The following is a 17,491-nucleotide window of genomic DNA, read 5'->3' on the forward strand; positions in this document are numbered from 1 at the left end:
CTTTTTGTTTGTGTTTTATTTCTTTATAAAAACACAGGCCATGGATACAACACAAGCGCATCAGGGAAAACAGCACCGTCCAAAATGTTGTCATCATATACTGTGGACAGCAGGACCGGAGTCACAATGTGTCACAAAGTTTAACAAAGAATTATAAAGAAATACAGGTATAAAGAAGTTGTGTACCGTGTCAATACTTTTATCACAGCACATTTTTGATAATAAAATGGCAGCATTAACACATTGAAACTGTTTAATTTCAGAGTACCAATAGTGCAACATTGTTTTCGCTTGTTCAATGAGCTGCCCAATTACACCTTACACACTTAGAAGGCTTCAGAAGCACAGTTTAAGACCATTATTACAGAGTCTCAGTACTACTAGGAACTAAGGAAGCACTGCGAACATATTACTGTGCAACACTAGAAAGGACAAGAGAAGAGAACTGTAAGTGCAGATATACAAAACAGACATTTTCACGTTGGGCAATGGTTAATTCACAGCTTCATACACTTAAATGGAGCCACTGCTACATGAAACGTTTCCAAAAGACATGATCAGAAGTCAAGTGTGGAAGCAGTAGGTGACTGAGTAGCTGCGTTGGCGGCCTCCTTTTTCCTGTGGTTAAAACAAAAGAAGACAAGAGCATTGATTACAGCCTGCAGTGAGCAGCACTGAGTCAGAGTGCAGAGGCAGATAAAGCAGCTAATTGTCGTGTGGCGATCAGGGATGAAATGCTCAAGTGGTTAAATATACAGGATTATAAGGTAATACGTTTTTATTACCGTTATCACAATAACTGAGGGAGAACACAAGAGCGAGCCCTTCCTTTGACACAGCCCCTCCTTTAGACACAACTACATACCAGTCAATACACACTGACATGGCAGAGGCCATTGTTTTGTGTTTAAATACACAAGACTCCCACTAAGCTTTTCCAGTGGCACGGAACACTTGGTGGAGGAAACTGTGCACGTTCTGATTCAATCATTCTGCTTCCTAATTCCAGAAATGTTCTCCCAGCTCACTGTTGATGCTTCAGTTCAGTTTCAAAACATCAGCAGTGAGATGGAGGGAAGTTTGGGGAATTGGTGCCACTACTGTGACAGAATGTGTGTGTGCGTTTCAAAAAAAGAAAAACTGATCAGAATCTGTTGAATTTTTCAAAAGTCTGGAAACCAAAGACAGAAACACCAAAATCATCATGACTACATCTCCATGACCACCACCATACACTGCACAGTCAAACAAGACAGAAAAGTCATCTTCACCTTCAGTAGGCTCATTTCAACACTGACTTTGCAAATCTAATAGGATATTGTACACTGAAATAATTTTGTTCTGTAATATGTTAATATAATGTTGAGGCACAACGATACAATCACTGATAAAAACCAAGGCAAGTTATTACTTTTGCAAATTGCTGAGCACGCGGTTAATCCATGTCACCGATGGTTCAACACAAACTCGGAAGTTGTTCTTCACGGTGACTCTGTGGAGAAAGAGAGGGATTATATTTATTATGCAAAAGTGGAGAAATTCTCACATTGTGCACACATGAGTAAACCTGACTCAGTAGTGAGTGATTACAAAACTCAGTCAGTAGATGAGTAATTTTGTACTTCTACAACTTTCACTTTTGCTCTGAGTGCACAAATGCCATCTGGAGCCTGGGGGTAATTAGCTTAGTTTGGTATAGATGCAAGAACCAGTGGGAAACAACTGACTTGGCTGTCTCCATGATACACAACATTTTAATTTGTGAGGTGCAGAGGTGAGGGCAGGTGTGTCTTTGAACAAAGGCAGGAAGGGGAACAGCGTCGAACACTTTACACAGAGGAATATATTGTGCTTTTTATACAACTAATATAGGCTCTAAAATTTTAGGAATACATAGCATAAAATCATTTCAGAAAACATAAAAAATGTATCTATTGATAAATAGATCGTGGCATATTGTGGCTCACCTCAAGCAGCTGAAATATTAAATATTTTTTACTTTTACCTGTAATGGAATATTTTTTAGTTGACATTCTGTTATTGCTACTAATACATTCCACCAGTGCATTAGCGGGTAGCACAAATACAAGTAACAGAAAAGGGCCATTTTTCATGACAAGCCCCCCTTTGCATGTAATAGCAAATTTGTTTACTTTGACTTCAGTACTCACATGATTTCAGTATAGCGGCAACGTCCTGTAATAGGAAGCACTTCAATTTTCTTGATAGCCTGAAGAGGGATGGCTTGAGAGGTCGTCCTTATGCATTTGCACCCAGACCTGGAAGAAGCTGTGAAAAATTCAAATTTAAAAAGCAGTTTAATTGTCATCTCAGTCTGCTGCGACTGACAACACTTTGAAACTCCAACGCAGTGTCCACATGGTAACTCTGTTTTTTGAGCTTTCAACCACATCTCACAATCATCCTCAGCAGATGGAGTTTGCTCAGTCATTGGTTGATGTAAATATACACCATGGGTCATGTGACAGTAGGTGGTCTCTGGCCCATTTTGTCAAACTGCACCGACTGAGAAAGACCCCAAAATGTTGAAAGCTCCAGAAAATGTGGGCCCAGTTTGTTTTTGTTTTTCTTTCAAGGTCAAGTTTCCCACTCAAAAGTGCTTATATTTAACTATGATATTAAAAGATGAACAATGTTTTACATTTTTATTCATATTCATATTGTATAAGTAGAGTAGTGTGATGTGTTTCATGACTCAATAATGAGAGATAAAAGAATTAAAGGTTAATTGAGAAATTGGAACAATAGTTAAACCTACAATAAATCTGAGATAAATATCACAAAACATTTTAATCAAAATTTTATGTTAAACTTGCTCAGTGCAGGATGTCAAAATAAATAAAGTCTGATAAACAAACAAATGAAGACAACATTAGGTATCTAAAATAGTTTGGGACTATTTGTCAATACTAGATTATCACTGTATGCAGATGACAGCTTATTGTTTCGTTCATTTTGGTTGCACAAATCACAAAAATACTAAACACAGAGGAAAAGATCCCTGAGACTGGACAACTGAATTAAGGAAAAAAGACAAGAAAAAAAAAGAATCATGTCAAAAGTTTCTTACCATGGAGAGTCGTGATGCAGCAGCAGAGAGTCAGAGCAGCCAGGACGAGCAGTGGTTTAGGCATCATTTTGGCTTTTGTTTTGATCTGTCAGCACCAATGAGGATGTGAGAATGAAGTGAGAGTGAATGGAGTAGAATCTGACTTTATAAAGCAGCAAGAAAGGAAGTACGTGTAGGAAGAACTTTCCTATCTTGACACAGCAAAATTTAAAATTGTGGCATCTGGATAATTACGGGGATTTCTGCTGAATGAGCCAACTTTGGTGTGGTTTGAACCTTTTGGGGATCTATTTCCACTGGTCTGTCAGCCAGGCTTTCTTATTATTGCAAATAAAAGGTGTTAAATAGTTTTATATGCACTCATTGTTTGGATGGTTTTGGATGCTAATGCTACATTGGCATTATGTTCGATGGAAAGTATGGTAAATACAAGTATTCCTGTCATCAGATGAGAGTAAATTGCTCACTGGGGAAAAATAGAAATAATTACATTTTTTTAAACCCTGAAGACATTTGTATATTATCATCCACCAACTCGTATAAGCTTTAACTTTTACAAAGAACATTCAATTCCTATTATACATTACCACTTGAACACTGATGTTAACAATGTACTGTAACTTTTGCATGATATAAATGTGGCATCAGCTACAGAGCACCATCCCAGCCGAAATGACAAGGCAGGCAGGTTGTAATTCCCTTTGAAAAACAACCCACATTATCTTTTTCTCATCTGATGCGCCCCTCAGCAGGATCATGCTGTTTGTCAGTGACTTCCAACAAGCATGGGACTAGTGAACAGTCAACTTGACGAGTGATAACATTAAAAGCAGGAATGAGTTGATGGACATCACCTCACCTGTGTCTGGAGGTGTTGCTCCTGTCAGCCCGATCTTTCTACACTGAGTTTGCCTTTGGTAATGCCCGTCAATAATAATAATTATCCATTGCTAATGAGCAGTGAGAAAATTGAATATTCTTCCAGAAAGCAGTCACATTATTTTTTGTGAGTGTGAAAGATTTAAGTTGTTTTAAACGCACCGCTGATGGAGCTGACAGCTAGGTAATGACAGTAGAGTAACAAGTGATGTAAGCCAATATGTCAGGTCAGTGGCTTTCTCTACCATCCCCGTCTGACCTTCTATGTGACATCCAGATATTTTAAAACCTCCAGTGGCTTCACTGTTCCACTGTCAAAATGGAAGTTGCAGTAAGAGAAGGTTCATTCTAACTATGAACTGGCCTCTCTTTTATCAGCTCAGATAAGGATGATACCATTTGAACTTGAGTTTTACCAGAACACAGCACTGAAATGTCAACTGGGTAGAGTATATGGATTTGATACCAGTTTCAACATAAAAACATTCTACTGACAGCAGAGTATGCACACAACTTACACACAACTAGATCAAATCCCCTATCACCATCCTGTTTGGCAAGAACAGAATGTGATGACACAGGTGGTCAAATCAAAGCAGGATCAAGGAAATTTGGCACAGGACAGACATAGTGGACATAGTTGCATTAGTCTGGATTCAACCTGGCTAGAATCAGGAACAGAAAATACTTGTCAAGATACCGGGGAGTACCAACAACCAAATTTATAGAGAGCTGTACTTCTGTATTTCCCTTGGAGGTCCCTGGCAGATAACCACATCCTTTCTGGTAAAATAATCAATTGAGGTGACTGTTATCGCCCCCAAAATTAGACTTTAGTTTCTGTTTATGAAAATAAGAGGTATATTCCAGGATTAAATTTAGATGAGCGCAGGCGTGTACAGTAAATATTGAACTCTGCTGGGATCAGATTGGAGACCCCCTGAACAGATGGTGGATCAAAAGAGGAAGAGGAAGTTACACATATATACATACACTGGTGGGGGCACTATTACTACACATTTGGTAAGTTACTCATTCACACGGAGGTTTTGAGGCTGACAGGCCAGAGACTAGCTACCGTGGCTAGGCTAAAAACAAAGGCTATTTTCACTCAGAGTTAGAATCATTATCAGCAGAAGAAATTATTTTGGTGTCATGTTCGTGTCAAAGCATCACACAGAGCCCAACAACAGAGCAGACGAGACAAACTCATCGGTGAGCAGGACCTGCCGTTGGAACGCAAGCAGCGAACCATTAGCCACTTTTCAACACGGATGTATTATAAGACTTTCTAATAATTATTATAATTATTTACTGTTATTGAAAGTCTCTGAATGAATGTTTGTTGCCATGGCTGGCACATTACAGGTGTCACATGACCAGTGGAGTAGCAGCCTGGGTTCAAGTCCAGCCTGAGGCCCTTTGCTGCATGTCATCCTCCCTCTCTCCCTCTCTCCCTCTCTCTCCCTCTCTCCCTCTCTCTCACTGTGGCTACAATAATGTTCAAAAATATAACTTAAAAATAAAGATTCAAAGGGTGCAGTTTTTGGCACTTGTGTGTTGGCTTCATTTTTCAGCCTTGAAGGCTGCCATTGAGCACCCCTCATGAAACGTGAACCATGTGGGGTTCATTTACTTCTTTTATTTTCATCTTGGACTGACATACCTGGATACATTTCTGGCTGTATAGCACAAAAATGGGTTCCCCTTGAAAAAGTGAAAGTATATTGCTGCAAGGGAAGTGAGAGTAATTTGAACAACTACAAGCATGACTTTGGGAATTGAGCTTCTGTCAGCACTGTCAAAGTTAATTATATCAAACATTTTGACCTCCTCCCATCCTCTGTACTGGAATTGTTTCAGTTACATTGCCTGTTTTCACTAAAAATCACGGTGGACCACCCAGAGTTACATCGCAACAAAACCAGCGCTATATACATAAAAGGTAACCTGAGATTATTGTTTTTGAAATAGATGTTGCAACAGTTTGCATCATTAATCATATTCAGCATTTTTCATTTCCCATTTTTGTCAAAAGGTTAATTCGATGCTTCATTATTATTTGTGATTATTATTGATTCTGATTGCTTAAGCTGAGGATGAAACTAGTGTTAGCACCATTTCTGACTGAAGAAAAAATAGATCACAAACAAAAGGACCCAGCGTGTGTGATCTTGATTCTTTTTCTCTTTTAATTTGAAGTTTTAATTGTATATTTTATCCAATTAGCTGACTATTGACTGAAACACAATCATCACAAGAGTACATCACATAACATTTAACCACGCAATCAAAAATAAAGAGGTCAAACTAAAGAGGCCACAGTGATCTGACAGTAGCTGGAAAAAAAAGACAATAGACAAGCTACTGTGATAGTTAAGCAATCGTTTCCTGAGTCTGACGTACACATATATGGAATTCCACAGAAACTTTGTCTCTGTAATAAACAGGAAATGTTTGGTCAAAGTATTACATACATGAAAAGCTTTGATACAGTTAATCCTGGAACTGATGCTGCACAATTAGTTCTGCAAGAATGAGCTGACAAGGCAAGTTAGACGTGAAAAAGATTTCCTCTTTTACGATAATGCAAAAGTAGCATAATTTATCATTACATTAAATACAACAGTCAGATTTCAGAAGACATTTATCATAAACTGTTAAGGATCAAGTTCATTTTGGTCAGACATGTTTTTGGGAACATTATGATGTCACAGTGAAGATGACATTTGACCTTTTGGATATCAAACATCATCAATTCATAATTTTATCCTATCACACATTCGTGTCAAATTTGATCATATTTAGCATATTAACTCGAGTTATGGCCAAAAACCTGTTTTTTTATTTTAGATCACAGTGACCTTTGACCACCAAATTCCAATTAATTTGTCCTTGGGTGGGCTAAATCTTAGCCAATCTGACACTGGAGTTTAGAGGCTGGGCCTACTGGTGGGCCATGAAGCTACTGCAGGTTGGCCGACAAATCGTTTGCAAAACGGTACAATTCTGGTGAAAAGATAACAATATAAATGTGTTTAAATGTTTAAAAAGAAATGATCTTGAAAAACATTAAAAACTACTTTCATTGTTTTTTTTCCCACATATTAGGCCTATTACTTTAATGTTGTTGTCAGCTGGACCCCATACTTGTTTGCTATTCAGTCTGATGGCGCACTGAAAGATTACATCCGTGCCAAAACCTGGCGTATCAAAATGGATAGCTAGCTAGCAAAAGGGAGAATTAAAAGAGAAGAGAGTCAAGAGACGGAATCACCCGCTGCCATTACAGTCATTATCATTAAAATAAAAAGTGCTGTGGGAAGGCATTATTTGGCCTTCCTCTTGTTACGAGGTCGGATGAGTGCCGCCGGCTTTTGAGATTTTCAAGTCGGCCTTGAGTTGGAAAAGGTTGAGAACCACTGCTCTAACACAAATGCAGAGATGCAACAGTCAATTCCTATAACAAACCAAGCTCCTCTGATTTCATTATTTGTCAGTGGATCCTTGTTTTGAGCACTTAACAGATCAAGTGAATTATTTTGATTATCTCATAACAACGGCACACGTCACAGTCTGGGATGTATACGATGGTAAGTGAAGAGTTGGTTCTCACAGTCAACACAGTGAATGCAGGAGAAAAACGAAGGTGTAAAGACCCAGGAGACACTGACAAGGGTCAGATCTGGCTGGACGACTGGGTTGGAGAATCTCTGGAACAACAAGGTTTAAAGGGCTTTCCCACTCAGTCTGGTGTATGACAGTAATCCTTCACTGGAGGCTTAGGGTTGGAAAGAGGAGAGCTGCTTAGACGCTTTCAGACACAATTTTCCTTTGACCTTAGGTCAAATCTTATAAAAAGAAACTTTAGAAACAGGACTTCATTTCACTTCTCCTCAGTTACAAGGTAAAACAAAACTGAAGAGAACCTTAAGGACACTGTGCATTACTGCAGAAGCAAAAGTAGAGCAAAAGAAATGATCCGAAAGAGAAAAAGACAGACATTACGCTCGACTGCAGACATTTCCTCATGAAAGACGCTGACAGAATAAACCAACTCTGCCTTCTATTGTTAGCACGTTTAGGGTACTGTACCAGCAAGGGGAACACATCTGTCCCCCATCAAAGGAAACATTTGCAAGCATTTCAATTTCCCAACTTTGAATGTCAGAACAGAAAGGTCAGCTCGCCCACAGACAAGACTGCACTGCTTAGCTCAGCAAGTATTGAAGCAAGCATTTAGATTCAGTGCTGTCTTTCATGATGTGCTGCAACTCAAAGACAATCCGTTCGGTTTTGTTCACTGCAGTGCAGTACTAATTCATTAGCAGCTGAAACAGTATGAAAAAATGGGATTCTTCAGGTGGTTCCTCAAAGAGTCTCTTTGTGTGTGTGTTTAAAAAAAACTGGCTTCAAGTCTGTGTATATAGATTTTGTACCAGAGTGGCTGAAAGACAGAAACAGGTTAATCTTACCATGGTTTGGAGTTGGGGCCACTCACACCAGGATGAGAGAGTCTTCTGAATGTACATATCAGCAACAATCAGTATTTTAACATGGACAATGGGAAACATTACCATGTGTATGTGAAAGGTATCACACAGTTCTGGTTTTATGGCACGTTTCCTGTTTGGTTCAGTCCTTCCAGCCTTTTTTTTTTTTTTTTTTGTAGCAAACTTTGACCTGTGTTGTGCTGCTTTTTGTGGATGCTGCCAATCGCTGCAACAAAATAACTTTTGTTTATGAATTTTCAGATCTGCACAGTAACTAATTAGCCTCATATTAACACCAGACAAAAGAAGATAGGCCTAAATATCAGCAGCAGGTACCAGGGTTGTAAGAAAAACACAGTTTGAATCTCTGGAAAGTAGCGATCTACATTAGCATTGTAGCTAGGGGGCTGCTGTTCAGTACAGTGCCACTCCCTCTCTCTCTCTCATTCTGCAGGTCTCTCTGCCTCTGGAGCAGCAGGATCCAGATCCACCACTACTCATCTTTACTATTAACCACTGTTACCTGTCATTATTATTGATAACACCATTACCTACACAGCTGTTCCTGGTCTCTCTCTCTCTCTCTCTCTCTCTTCTCTCCCCTCTCCTCCCCCCACCCCCTCTTTTTATCTTCTCCTAAACCCAACCGGTCGAGGCAGACCCCCCCACCCTGAGCCTGGTTCTGTTGGAGGTTTCTTCCTGTTAAAAGGGAGTTTTTCCTCCCCCCTGTCGCCAAGTGCTGCTCTTTGTGGGAACTGTTGGGTTTTTCTCTTTAACAAAGTAAGGTCTCGACCTGACCCTGTAAAGAGCCTTGAGATAATGTATATTATGATTTGGCGCTATACAAATAAAATTGAATTGAATTGAATAAGCCTGGAAAATACTGTGACGACCAGTGTGGAATGCAAGACCCTTGTTTTTCTGCTGTAAGGTGAACGCCACTAGTCCACTTTTATTGCTTAGTGTTACACAAGATGTGAACCCTGGTCCAGTGGTTCCCCTACGTTTGCCCTGGAGGGGTGGCCTGCCTCCCTGATGGGACAGCCTGCCAAAGAAAAAAAAATTACAAAATTAAAATCACAAAATATTTTATTTATGTTATTTAACTATTTCATGTGCACTTGTTACATTTCAGCTCAGCGTGAGAGTCTCTACCACGTTTTACTGTCATTTCTCTCCACTCCACTGCTTTTTGCTTGTTTGAACGAGTTGTTGACCTGCCTCTCACACGGACACACACACGGAGCAGAGGAGAGACTGGTCAACAACTTGTTACGTTAAATGCAATAAAAGCTTTCCAACATAAATCCCTCTAAAACCAAGATGGACTCTGTCCTTAAACATCAGGCGTATCCGCTATTTTTAAACGCACGCAATATGGTGACAGCGGGGAAGATGATATCAGTTTCTGATGGCAGGGAAGTTCCATGTTTGACAGAAAAACACTTTTTTTTTTTCTTTCCACTTGCAAACTAATAAATCTCCTCATTAGCTTCTTCCTTTGAAACTTTCAGCCTCACACTATGGCGCGCACATATATATATTTCACTGAAACAGCCAGCTGCAGTCGCTCATTGGTGTTAACATGTGGGATTCTTGACGCACAAGATACAGGAAAGTTGCTGTACTGTAATGCTACATACATTAGATCAGAGATGTCAAGATTGACCTGATTCACCAAAGTGTCAACCACAAGTGTGCTGTGCATCTGCAGATGGAAAACGGGGTAAAACACAGATTGCATTTTGTGTAGCCTGAAACAAAAGCAAAAGCAGAGCTCTTATTTTAGTGACTGTTGTCACAGGCAGCCCACTACACTGTGCCCAACATGTTTACAAAATTCTGGAGTGGCTGGAAGGGACTTTACATGGTGTTTTTTCAGCTTGTTGCACTGCTCTTAAGTGACCAAAAGTCTTACTGCTACTGATTCATGGTGCCCAAATGGAAATCGGCCTTGCTGACCTGTTGCAGATTAGTTTTTCAACATCCAATACATAAAGTTGGGAAATGTCCAAAAATCATTCTGTCCGTTCTGCACACACTGCAGCAATCCGTGCAAGGACGACAGCTTGTGACATGCTACGGTTATTTTTAACATCTTCTGTAGCAACTACAAAGGTTTAATTTGGATTAACTGCAGATTTGAACTTGTGTCAGACAAACATTTCTCTGAGTGTTTTTGGTTTCTCCTCTCTTACCTCCTGCATCTGCCACAGATTCACTGATTCACCCTACAGACTCCTGACGTTGCTGCTGACTCGTCACATCCACCATGGTCTGTTGCTCAGCATCCACTTCCGGTTATGATGGCCTCCTTAATGGACAGACAAATAAACATATCTCTATAATCTATTCCTGACCCGCTCAGATGTCGTCTGAATGTGAAATGTACATGAGGGGCCTGAGGTGGGCTCTGCCATCCCTATGAAAACACATCATGTAACTGTATTAAATGAAATGATTTTCCATTTCAGGGCAAGCAAGGACGTCTTAAGCAGCTCTTCTTCTGACCATGAAAAGCACTTAGGAAAGGATTTAACATAAAACAAGTAGCAATCATCCATTTAAACCTCATCTATAAAAACAACCTCAATATGCTGATGGATTTCACTTTAATTTACCAGGCAGTTCTGTTGTAATGTCTCAAATTAAGATCTAGGAAAGTCTAACAAGAGTCTCATTAGTGTCTATAAGAGTCTAACAGTGGGAAATAAAGATGCAATGTTGTGGAAACTTCAAGAGCCTAATGTTTGTGACATATGGGAGTAGAAACTATCACTACTTACATCCATTTTTCTAATTAGAACATAATTTAGTCTGTGGTGTCTATTTGGTGTAAAACTATGTTTACTTGCTGTCTAATAAAGAACATGTTTTTTCTAGTTTTGTCTCATTTGATACAAAGTGCAGCTTTTTATGTCTCATTAGCGAACAATAGAAAAGTGCAATGAGATTTGTGTTTGTAAAAAGAAAAACAAGACTGTGTTAATAAAACTGAACAAATGACATTAGTGGTGAAGTAACACAAAGACACTGAAAGACTTCTGTCAAAAATCTAAACAGATACAGAGCAGAAAACTGTAAACCTGGGCGCCCAAAGTTCCCACACAGTGTGTAACCCTGAAGTTACAAGTAACATTTTGACCCTATTTTTATACAACAATCTGATTGGACAGTGACAGTCCAGTGACAAAGCAGGGTCCAGTCAGAAGTCAGGTGGTTCTGCTGCCTGCAGACCCTGAAAGGTGGAGGAGATTTTCAAGATGGACGACAGCACGGGCTTGAAAATCTCCTCCACCTTTCAGGGTCTGCAGGCAGCAGAACCACTCACCCTCTGATTGGACCCTGCTTTGTGATTGGACCGTCACTGTCCAATCAGATTCAAATGTAAAAATAGTGTCAAAATTCTACATTTAACTTCAGGGTTCCACACTGTGTGGGAAATTTGAGCTCCAAGTTTCTCAAACAGTTTTCTGCTCTGCATCTGTTCACAGACGTTAACAAAAGCTCGTCTTTCACAGCGTCTCTGTGGGAACTCACCTCCAGTGTCGTTTGTTCAGATGTTAAATCAGTTTTTTAAACAAACACTAATCTCTTCTACACAAGCACAGTTTCTTCACACGTACAAACTTACATTTCTCCTGCAGATTTATTCACAAGTTTACAAAAGGTTGATTCACAAACACAATTGGAATTATTTGTGAACATCACGTTGCTAGTTCAAAATGCTTTTGTCACTAATTTGAGTCCGTACAGGTGTGGGGTGTTGTCATGCCAACCACTTACTGTTTCCTGCTGGTTGTCAGGGACCATGAGGCGTGGTCCTGGGCTGAGGTGGACTCTGGCGTCCCTATGAAAACATGCAATTATAAATAAAATACACTTTCCAGGGTGTTTGAAGCAGCTCTTCACAAAACAATTAGTGAGTAAAGTCTTACTTAAATTAATTTCTCTGACCATTATTAACTCAGTCAGGTGCAAGTTCAGCAGGAAGCTCCCATCTGCTCCACAGAAGGAGGCTGCACACAGCGACACTGCAGCTACTGTTGACAGGAGTCCTGGAAAGATTGGAAAGTTTCCCTTTCAGTGAAAGAATGACTCCACAGTAGATCGATCATCCTTTTAAACCTCTTTTAATACTGTGAGTATAAAAGTATGAAAACTGACCAATATAAAAACAGCCAGTAAAAGTGACATTTAATCGTAGCTGCAGCAAACAGTTTACGACTCATCACAACAGTTCATTCAGCATCAAGCTCCACCCTCTACCTGAGCGGAACCGGAACCGGAACCGGAACCACCGGGACGAGCGGCGGAGAGGAGGGCGGAGCTCCTGTGATTGGTTGGGACAGTTTGTAAACAGGAAGCAGGACTGTGGCGGGAAACATGTATGTATTATAAGACCAAGTTCTTATAATATAAGACCAAGTTCTTATAATACATCCATGCGAGCAAACAAACAACCGGAAGAAGCGTTAAAGCGGTGGAGGGATATGAAACACAATTTCCGGTCAGTAATTTCAGAATAAAACCAGAGCGGAAACAGGATGCAGATCGTGATTAAGATCTAAACTGATTGGATCCGATTGGGCAGTTACAGTCCAATCACAAAGCAGAGTCCGATCAGAGGCCAGGTGTAGATTTTCAAGACCGTGATGTCATCCAGCTGGAAAATCTACCTGCCCTCTGATTGGTCTCTGCTTTGCCATTTGATTGTCACCGTCCAATCAGATTCGGGTTTTCAAAATTAGCACCTGTTACTTCAGTGTCAAAAACTGTGTGGGAACTTTGAGCACTGTCAGCATCAGTGTCACAGTCTTTGTGCAAAAATGTCACTTTTCGAGGTTTCAAAATAACAGCATCATTTCGAGTGACCCACTTCCCAAACTAAACAACGAGGTTCAGAGTTTATATTCTACTCAATGTGTGAGTCATCTTCCCAATCAAACAGGATCTCTGACAGAGTAAACTCAAAACCTCTGACCCCGGGTAGTTGATGGTGTGATGAAGAGGAGGAGATCCGAGTGTTTCACTGACTGACTGCGGCCTGAACACTGAGCCAGGGAGGCTGAGTGCTGCCATGTTCTCTGTCGTCGGTATTTAAAGAGCTAAAGGCGCGTTTTCTGCCCAGGACCCGGATGTACTCAGTGTATAAAACAGGAAGCTGCTCTCTGCTCTGGTTCCTCCCTGCAGGCTCCGTTTCCTGCTCACCTGACTCCGGAAATTGTTACAGGTGTTAATGATTTCTGAGGCTGTTTGTTCCGCGGTTCACTTTACTTCTGCTGATGTTCACGTGACTCTGGCAAAGACTGGGACCAGTCTGGGCCAGAGATCTGTGTTCTGAGGAGATTTACCGCATAATCTCATGGACACACAGGAAAGAATAAACCAGGCAAACATGAGGTCCAGAAAAACACCAGCAGCAGGTGACACAGGATCCATAAAGTTAAGATGCAGAGCGAAGGAAATGTTCAGAGTTCATGAGCTGCAGCAGGAAGTGAAGGTCAAAGACCAACATCAGCTGCTCATGAACTTCAAATGAATAAATAATTATCACAACAGTTCATTCATTTGAAAGCAATTATGACTCAATTAAAGGCTTAAATGTCACATTATTCCTGAGCCCAAGGACAGTTCAGTCTGTATTTATGTCCTAAATCCTCAAACCAGGCCTCTCTGTAGACAACACAAGGGTCACTGACTTTGTCAAGTATCAGCAGTTGTGTTTTCCATTAAAATCCCCATTAAATGTCAAAAGTGGCTCTTTAATTGAATCCCCTCATTAAGAGCTGCTGAGTGCACATGATGAACTGATACAGCAGAAGAACAGACTCTGGAAGTGGAGACTTGCTCTCATCAGTCAGGCTCCTGAAGTTACTGTGTACAGCTGAAGTTACTCTGAGCCACTGGGGACAATGAGTTCCCTCACTAACCCCATAATCTACAGGAGCTGCACCTCCTCACAGGTCTCATCCAGATTTTAAACTTGTAAAGTTTAAAATTTGAGAAGAAATTACACAAACATTTTACGGCCTCTCAGCCTCATTATTATAGAACATCACACATTTTAAGGTTCTCCCTAACTTCAGAGGAGAGAGCTGCATGTTCACAAATACTCACCAAACTGTTCTGGGACACAGGAATAAAATGTGAAATCTTAAAACAGGGTTTGATTCTCCTATGATTATAATAGTGTTTCCATCCTCAAAGCATCTGGTGCAGAGAAATAACAGACTAAAGTGAGAAATGTTAAAGTCATTATAGAATTATTCAAATGATTTTTCACACATATATGTGTTGCATTATTACACTGGACATGATTTAATGAATCAGAGCAAAGCAGGAGAAGCAGTCAGCAGGTTCCATTTGAAAATCTTTCATCTTTAGCAGTGAGTCAGGTGTGAGTGGTTACAGCTGAGGGGTCAAATGAAAAGACATACAGGTCAAATCGTATGAATAAAGCAACAAACAATTCTAGATCAAAATCAGTTCATCAATTCATTCTGACTGTGAATATACAGAATAATCATGTGAGAACAAACCAAGGAGATTAAATATTTTACTGAACAACAAAACAAATACAATAAAATAAACGACTCACTGACACACTCAGGAACAAAGGAGAAATGATGGAGGGAAGCAGCTCAGCTGAAGGACAAACAGAGAATGAGCTCAGGACCATAACCTGTGTATAAAAATGGACATCAACGCCGGCTCCGGAAAATGAAGCCAATGCGGAAGTGCCTTAAACCTGCATTTTATCTACTGACCATCAGGGGGTGACACCACTGGTTGCAAAAACAAGTCCGATTGTATGGAAGTCTATGAGAAAATGACTCTACTTCTCACTTGGTTTATGACCCCAGTAAACATTTTCATAACGAGTTTATGGTCTCAATCGCTAGTTTCAAGTCTTCTTCAATACAACATGATGTTCATTTTTAAAATTATAGTCCCATTTAATTTAAAATAGATGATAAAGTAGGGTATGCATTGGGGCGTGGCTAAAGGATGATTGACACATTGTGGCTTGTCAATCAAGAGCAGTCCCTTTTAGCTATTAACTATTAAAAGTACTTGAACACTTTGTAATAAAGTTTACCTCGACTTATGGAAAATGACTTCAGATTCAGCAGCGCTGCGTAGCCGAAAGATTGATGCCGCTGTCAGGTCAACAGTTTAGGTGGGCAGGCACAGTGACCTCGGCTCTCAGGTCAGCCCCACCCCTCGCTCCTACTCAGCTCCACCCTCTTCTCCAAATATGGTTTCTTCTGGTTTCAAAATATCAAGATGGCGGGGGCCAAATTGCAAACTTGAGGCTTCAAAACGACGGTTCACAAACCGATGGGTGACATCACGGTGGGTTGCCACTTGCTCAGGACACAGAACAAAGAAAAGTCAAGGCACCTGTGTGAGCTGCCCCGTCAGCAACACCTGTGCTGTTCAGGTCACAGTCATGTGACCCCACTTCCAACAGGATGTGTTAATGCAGGTGATCAGTGAGGATGTGTCATTGTCACTTTCATTTTGTCTGTGTATGAAACTGTGTTTTATATCAGTGCAACTCAATGGAAAGAACCAGAGGTCAGATTGAAAGAATTTTAAATGTGTCACAATCAGTGACAAGATGCTCAGAGACATGAGTCTGGTGGTTCTTCTGACCCCAGTTCACAGCAGAGACCAGCTGTGGGGCAAACATGACACAAAGATCCACTGTGATGAGCAGGATTTAGTGTTTTAGTTGATTTTAGTGTCAACTCAGTCAGACGCCAGTTACATGAACAGTTTGCCATAAACCTGATCAGGTGACAGGAAACTGTGTCACTGTGGTTGTGCTGCCCCCATGTGGCCAAAAATAAAACCGGTCCAAAGCTGTTTCACATGAACTGTTTGGAAAATACTTTTATGTTGTTTTCATCCATCATTTTTCATAATAATATGACTTATAATAATATAATTATAAATGAGTTTATGGATATTTATTTCTAGTGTTTTGTCATCAGCAGTCTGTGTTTTCATGGATTGAACCTTGAACCACTTTATAAAACTGTTATGTAGCTGAACACATGTTAGCAGGTCTGAGCCTTTGAGGAGAGTCAGGAAACCATCAGTTATAAACCACAAGGCTCTCTCCAAAGACGGAGTTTTATTTGACTTTTTATCCCTGAACTGAAGCATTTTACCATCATGAAAACTGTACCAATAATGACACTGGTCTGACATGAAACACTGAGAGTCAGTTTATTCTTTGCTGTCTTGACGTCTCCTCCTTCATCCTCAGGATATCTGGCAGAGCAGGTGATGCTGTGTCCATCATGTGTGGACAGGGAGGAGGAGCTGAGCAGGTGAGAGCCACAGACTCCGCCTCCTTCAGATCACCTGAGAGCTCAGTCCTGGGGCTCGGAGGAGAATCAGTGGTGTAAAGTCAGACAAACGTTTCACAGTGAAGACAGAGTTGAAATTGTCAAAATTCTACACACAGTGTGGAAACTTTCCAAGTTTTACAAACAGTTTTCTGCTCTGCATCTGTTCACAGACGTTAACAAAAGCTCGTCTTTCACAGTGTCTCTGTGGGAACTCACCACTCGTGTCATTTGATCAGATGTTAAATCAGTTTTTTAAACAAACACTAATCTCTTCTACACAGAAGCACAGTTTCTTCACACGTACAAACTTGAGAATGACTTTAAAATGTTTTTAAGCAGTCTAAGGCCTTTAAGTCAGGATACTCTATCAAATAAAACATTAGATTGATCAATCATCCATTGAAACTAATTTAATACTGTAAGGACAGAAGTATGAAAATTGACTAATAAATGTAGTAGTTTGAGAACAGCCAGTAAAGGTGACGTTCAATAGCAACTACAGCTAACAATAGTGTGAAACTGTTTTTAAAAACCTATTCTGCTAAGCTAACACACACATGTTCACAGCAAACATTGATCCTTATTGTTTCGTTTGGGATGAGAGTTACTCAGCACAAACTTGAAACGCTGGATGAATTGAACTGAGAATCCCTGAAAAGTGA

At 40.2% G+C, this 17,491-nt stretch overlaps 1 protein-coding gene and 1 long non-coding RNA gene across 2 annotated transcripts; both read right to left on the bottom strand.

Annotated features, from left to right (window-relative positions):
- Window positions 1-9: 9 nt before the first annotated feature.
- LOC139624679 (interleukin-8) lies at window positions 10-3,232 on the bottom strand. The gene is made up of 4 exons (XM_071483974.1): window positions 3,092-3,232; window positions 2,172-2,289; window positions 1,412-1,492; window positions 10-618 (listed from the first exon to the last, which is right to left on the bottom strand). The coding sequence occupies exons 1-4, from the start codon at window positions 3,156-3,158 to the stop codon at window positions 558-560; spliced, it is 327 nt and encodes a 108-aa protein (XP_071340075.1). The 5' UTR covers window positions 3,159-3,232; the 3' UTR covers window positions 10-557.
- A 7,452-nt stretch (window positions 3,233-10,684) lies between these two features.
- On the bottom strand, window positions 10,685-14,008 carry LOC139624685 (uncharacterized). The gene is made up of 4 exons (XR_011691721.1): window positions 13,441-14,008; window positions 12,421-12,835; window positions 12,250-12,313; window positions 10,685-10,777 (listed from the first exon to the last, which is right to left on the bottom strand). It is a non-coding gene; the product is annotated as an uncharacterized lncRNA (long non-coding RNA).
- Window positions 14,009-17,491: the final 3,483 nt, after the last annotated feature.

Source organism: Trachinotus anak, unplaced genomic scaffold (assembly GCF_046630095.1).
Source record: "Trachinotus anak isolate AG129_WGS33_773 ecotype Australia unplaced genomic scaffold, CSIRO_AGI_Tana_v1 ptg000008l, whole genome shotgun sequence".
Taxonomy (NCBI): domain Eukaryota; kingdom Metazoa; phylum Chordata; class Actinopteri; order Carangiformes; family Carangidae; genus Trachinotus; species Trachinotus anak.

Bases quoted from the DNA above. Each gene is read 5' to 3' on its own strand.
- LOC139624679 (XM_071483974.1), bottom strand. From the start codon at position 3,158: ATGATGCCTAAACCACTGCTCGTCCTGGCTGCTCTGACTCTCTGCTGC. The intron at 2,290-3,091 runs GTAAGAAACTTT...AATTTTTCACAG, and splicing joins CTGCATCACGACTCTCCATG to CTTCTTCCAGGTCTGGGTGC. The intron at 619-1,411 runs GTAATAACTTGC...TTTTAACCACAG, and splicing joins GTGCTCAGCAATTTGCAAAA to GAAAAAGGAGGCCGCCAACG.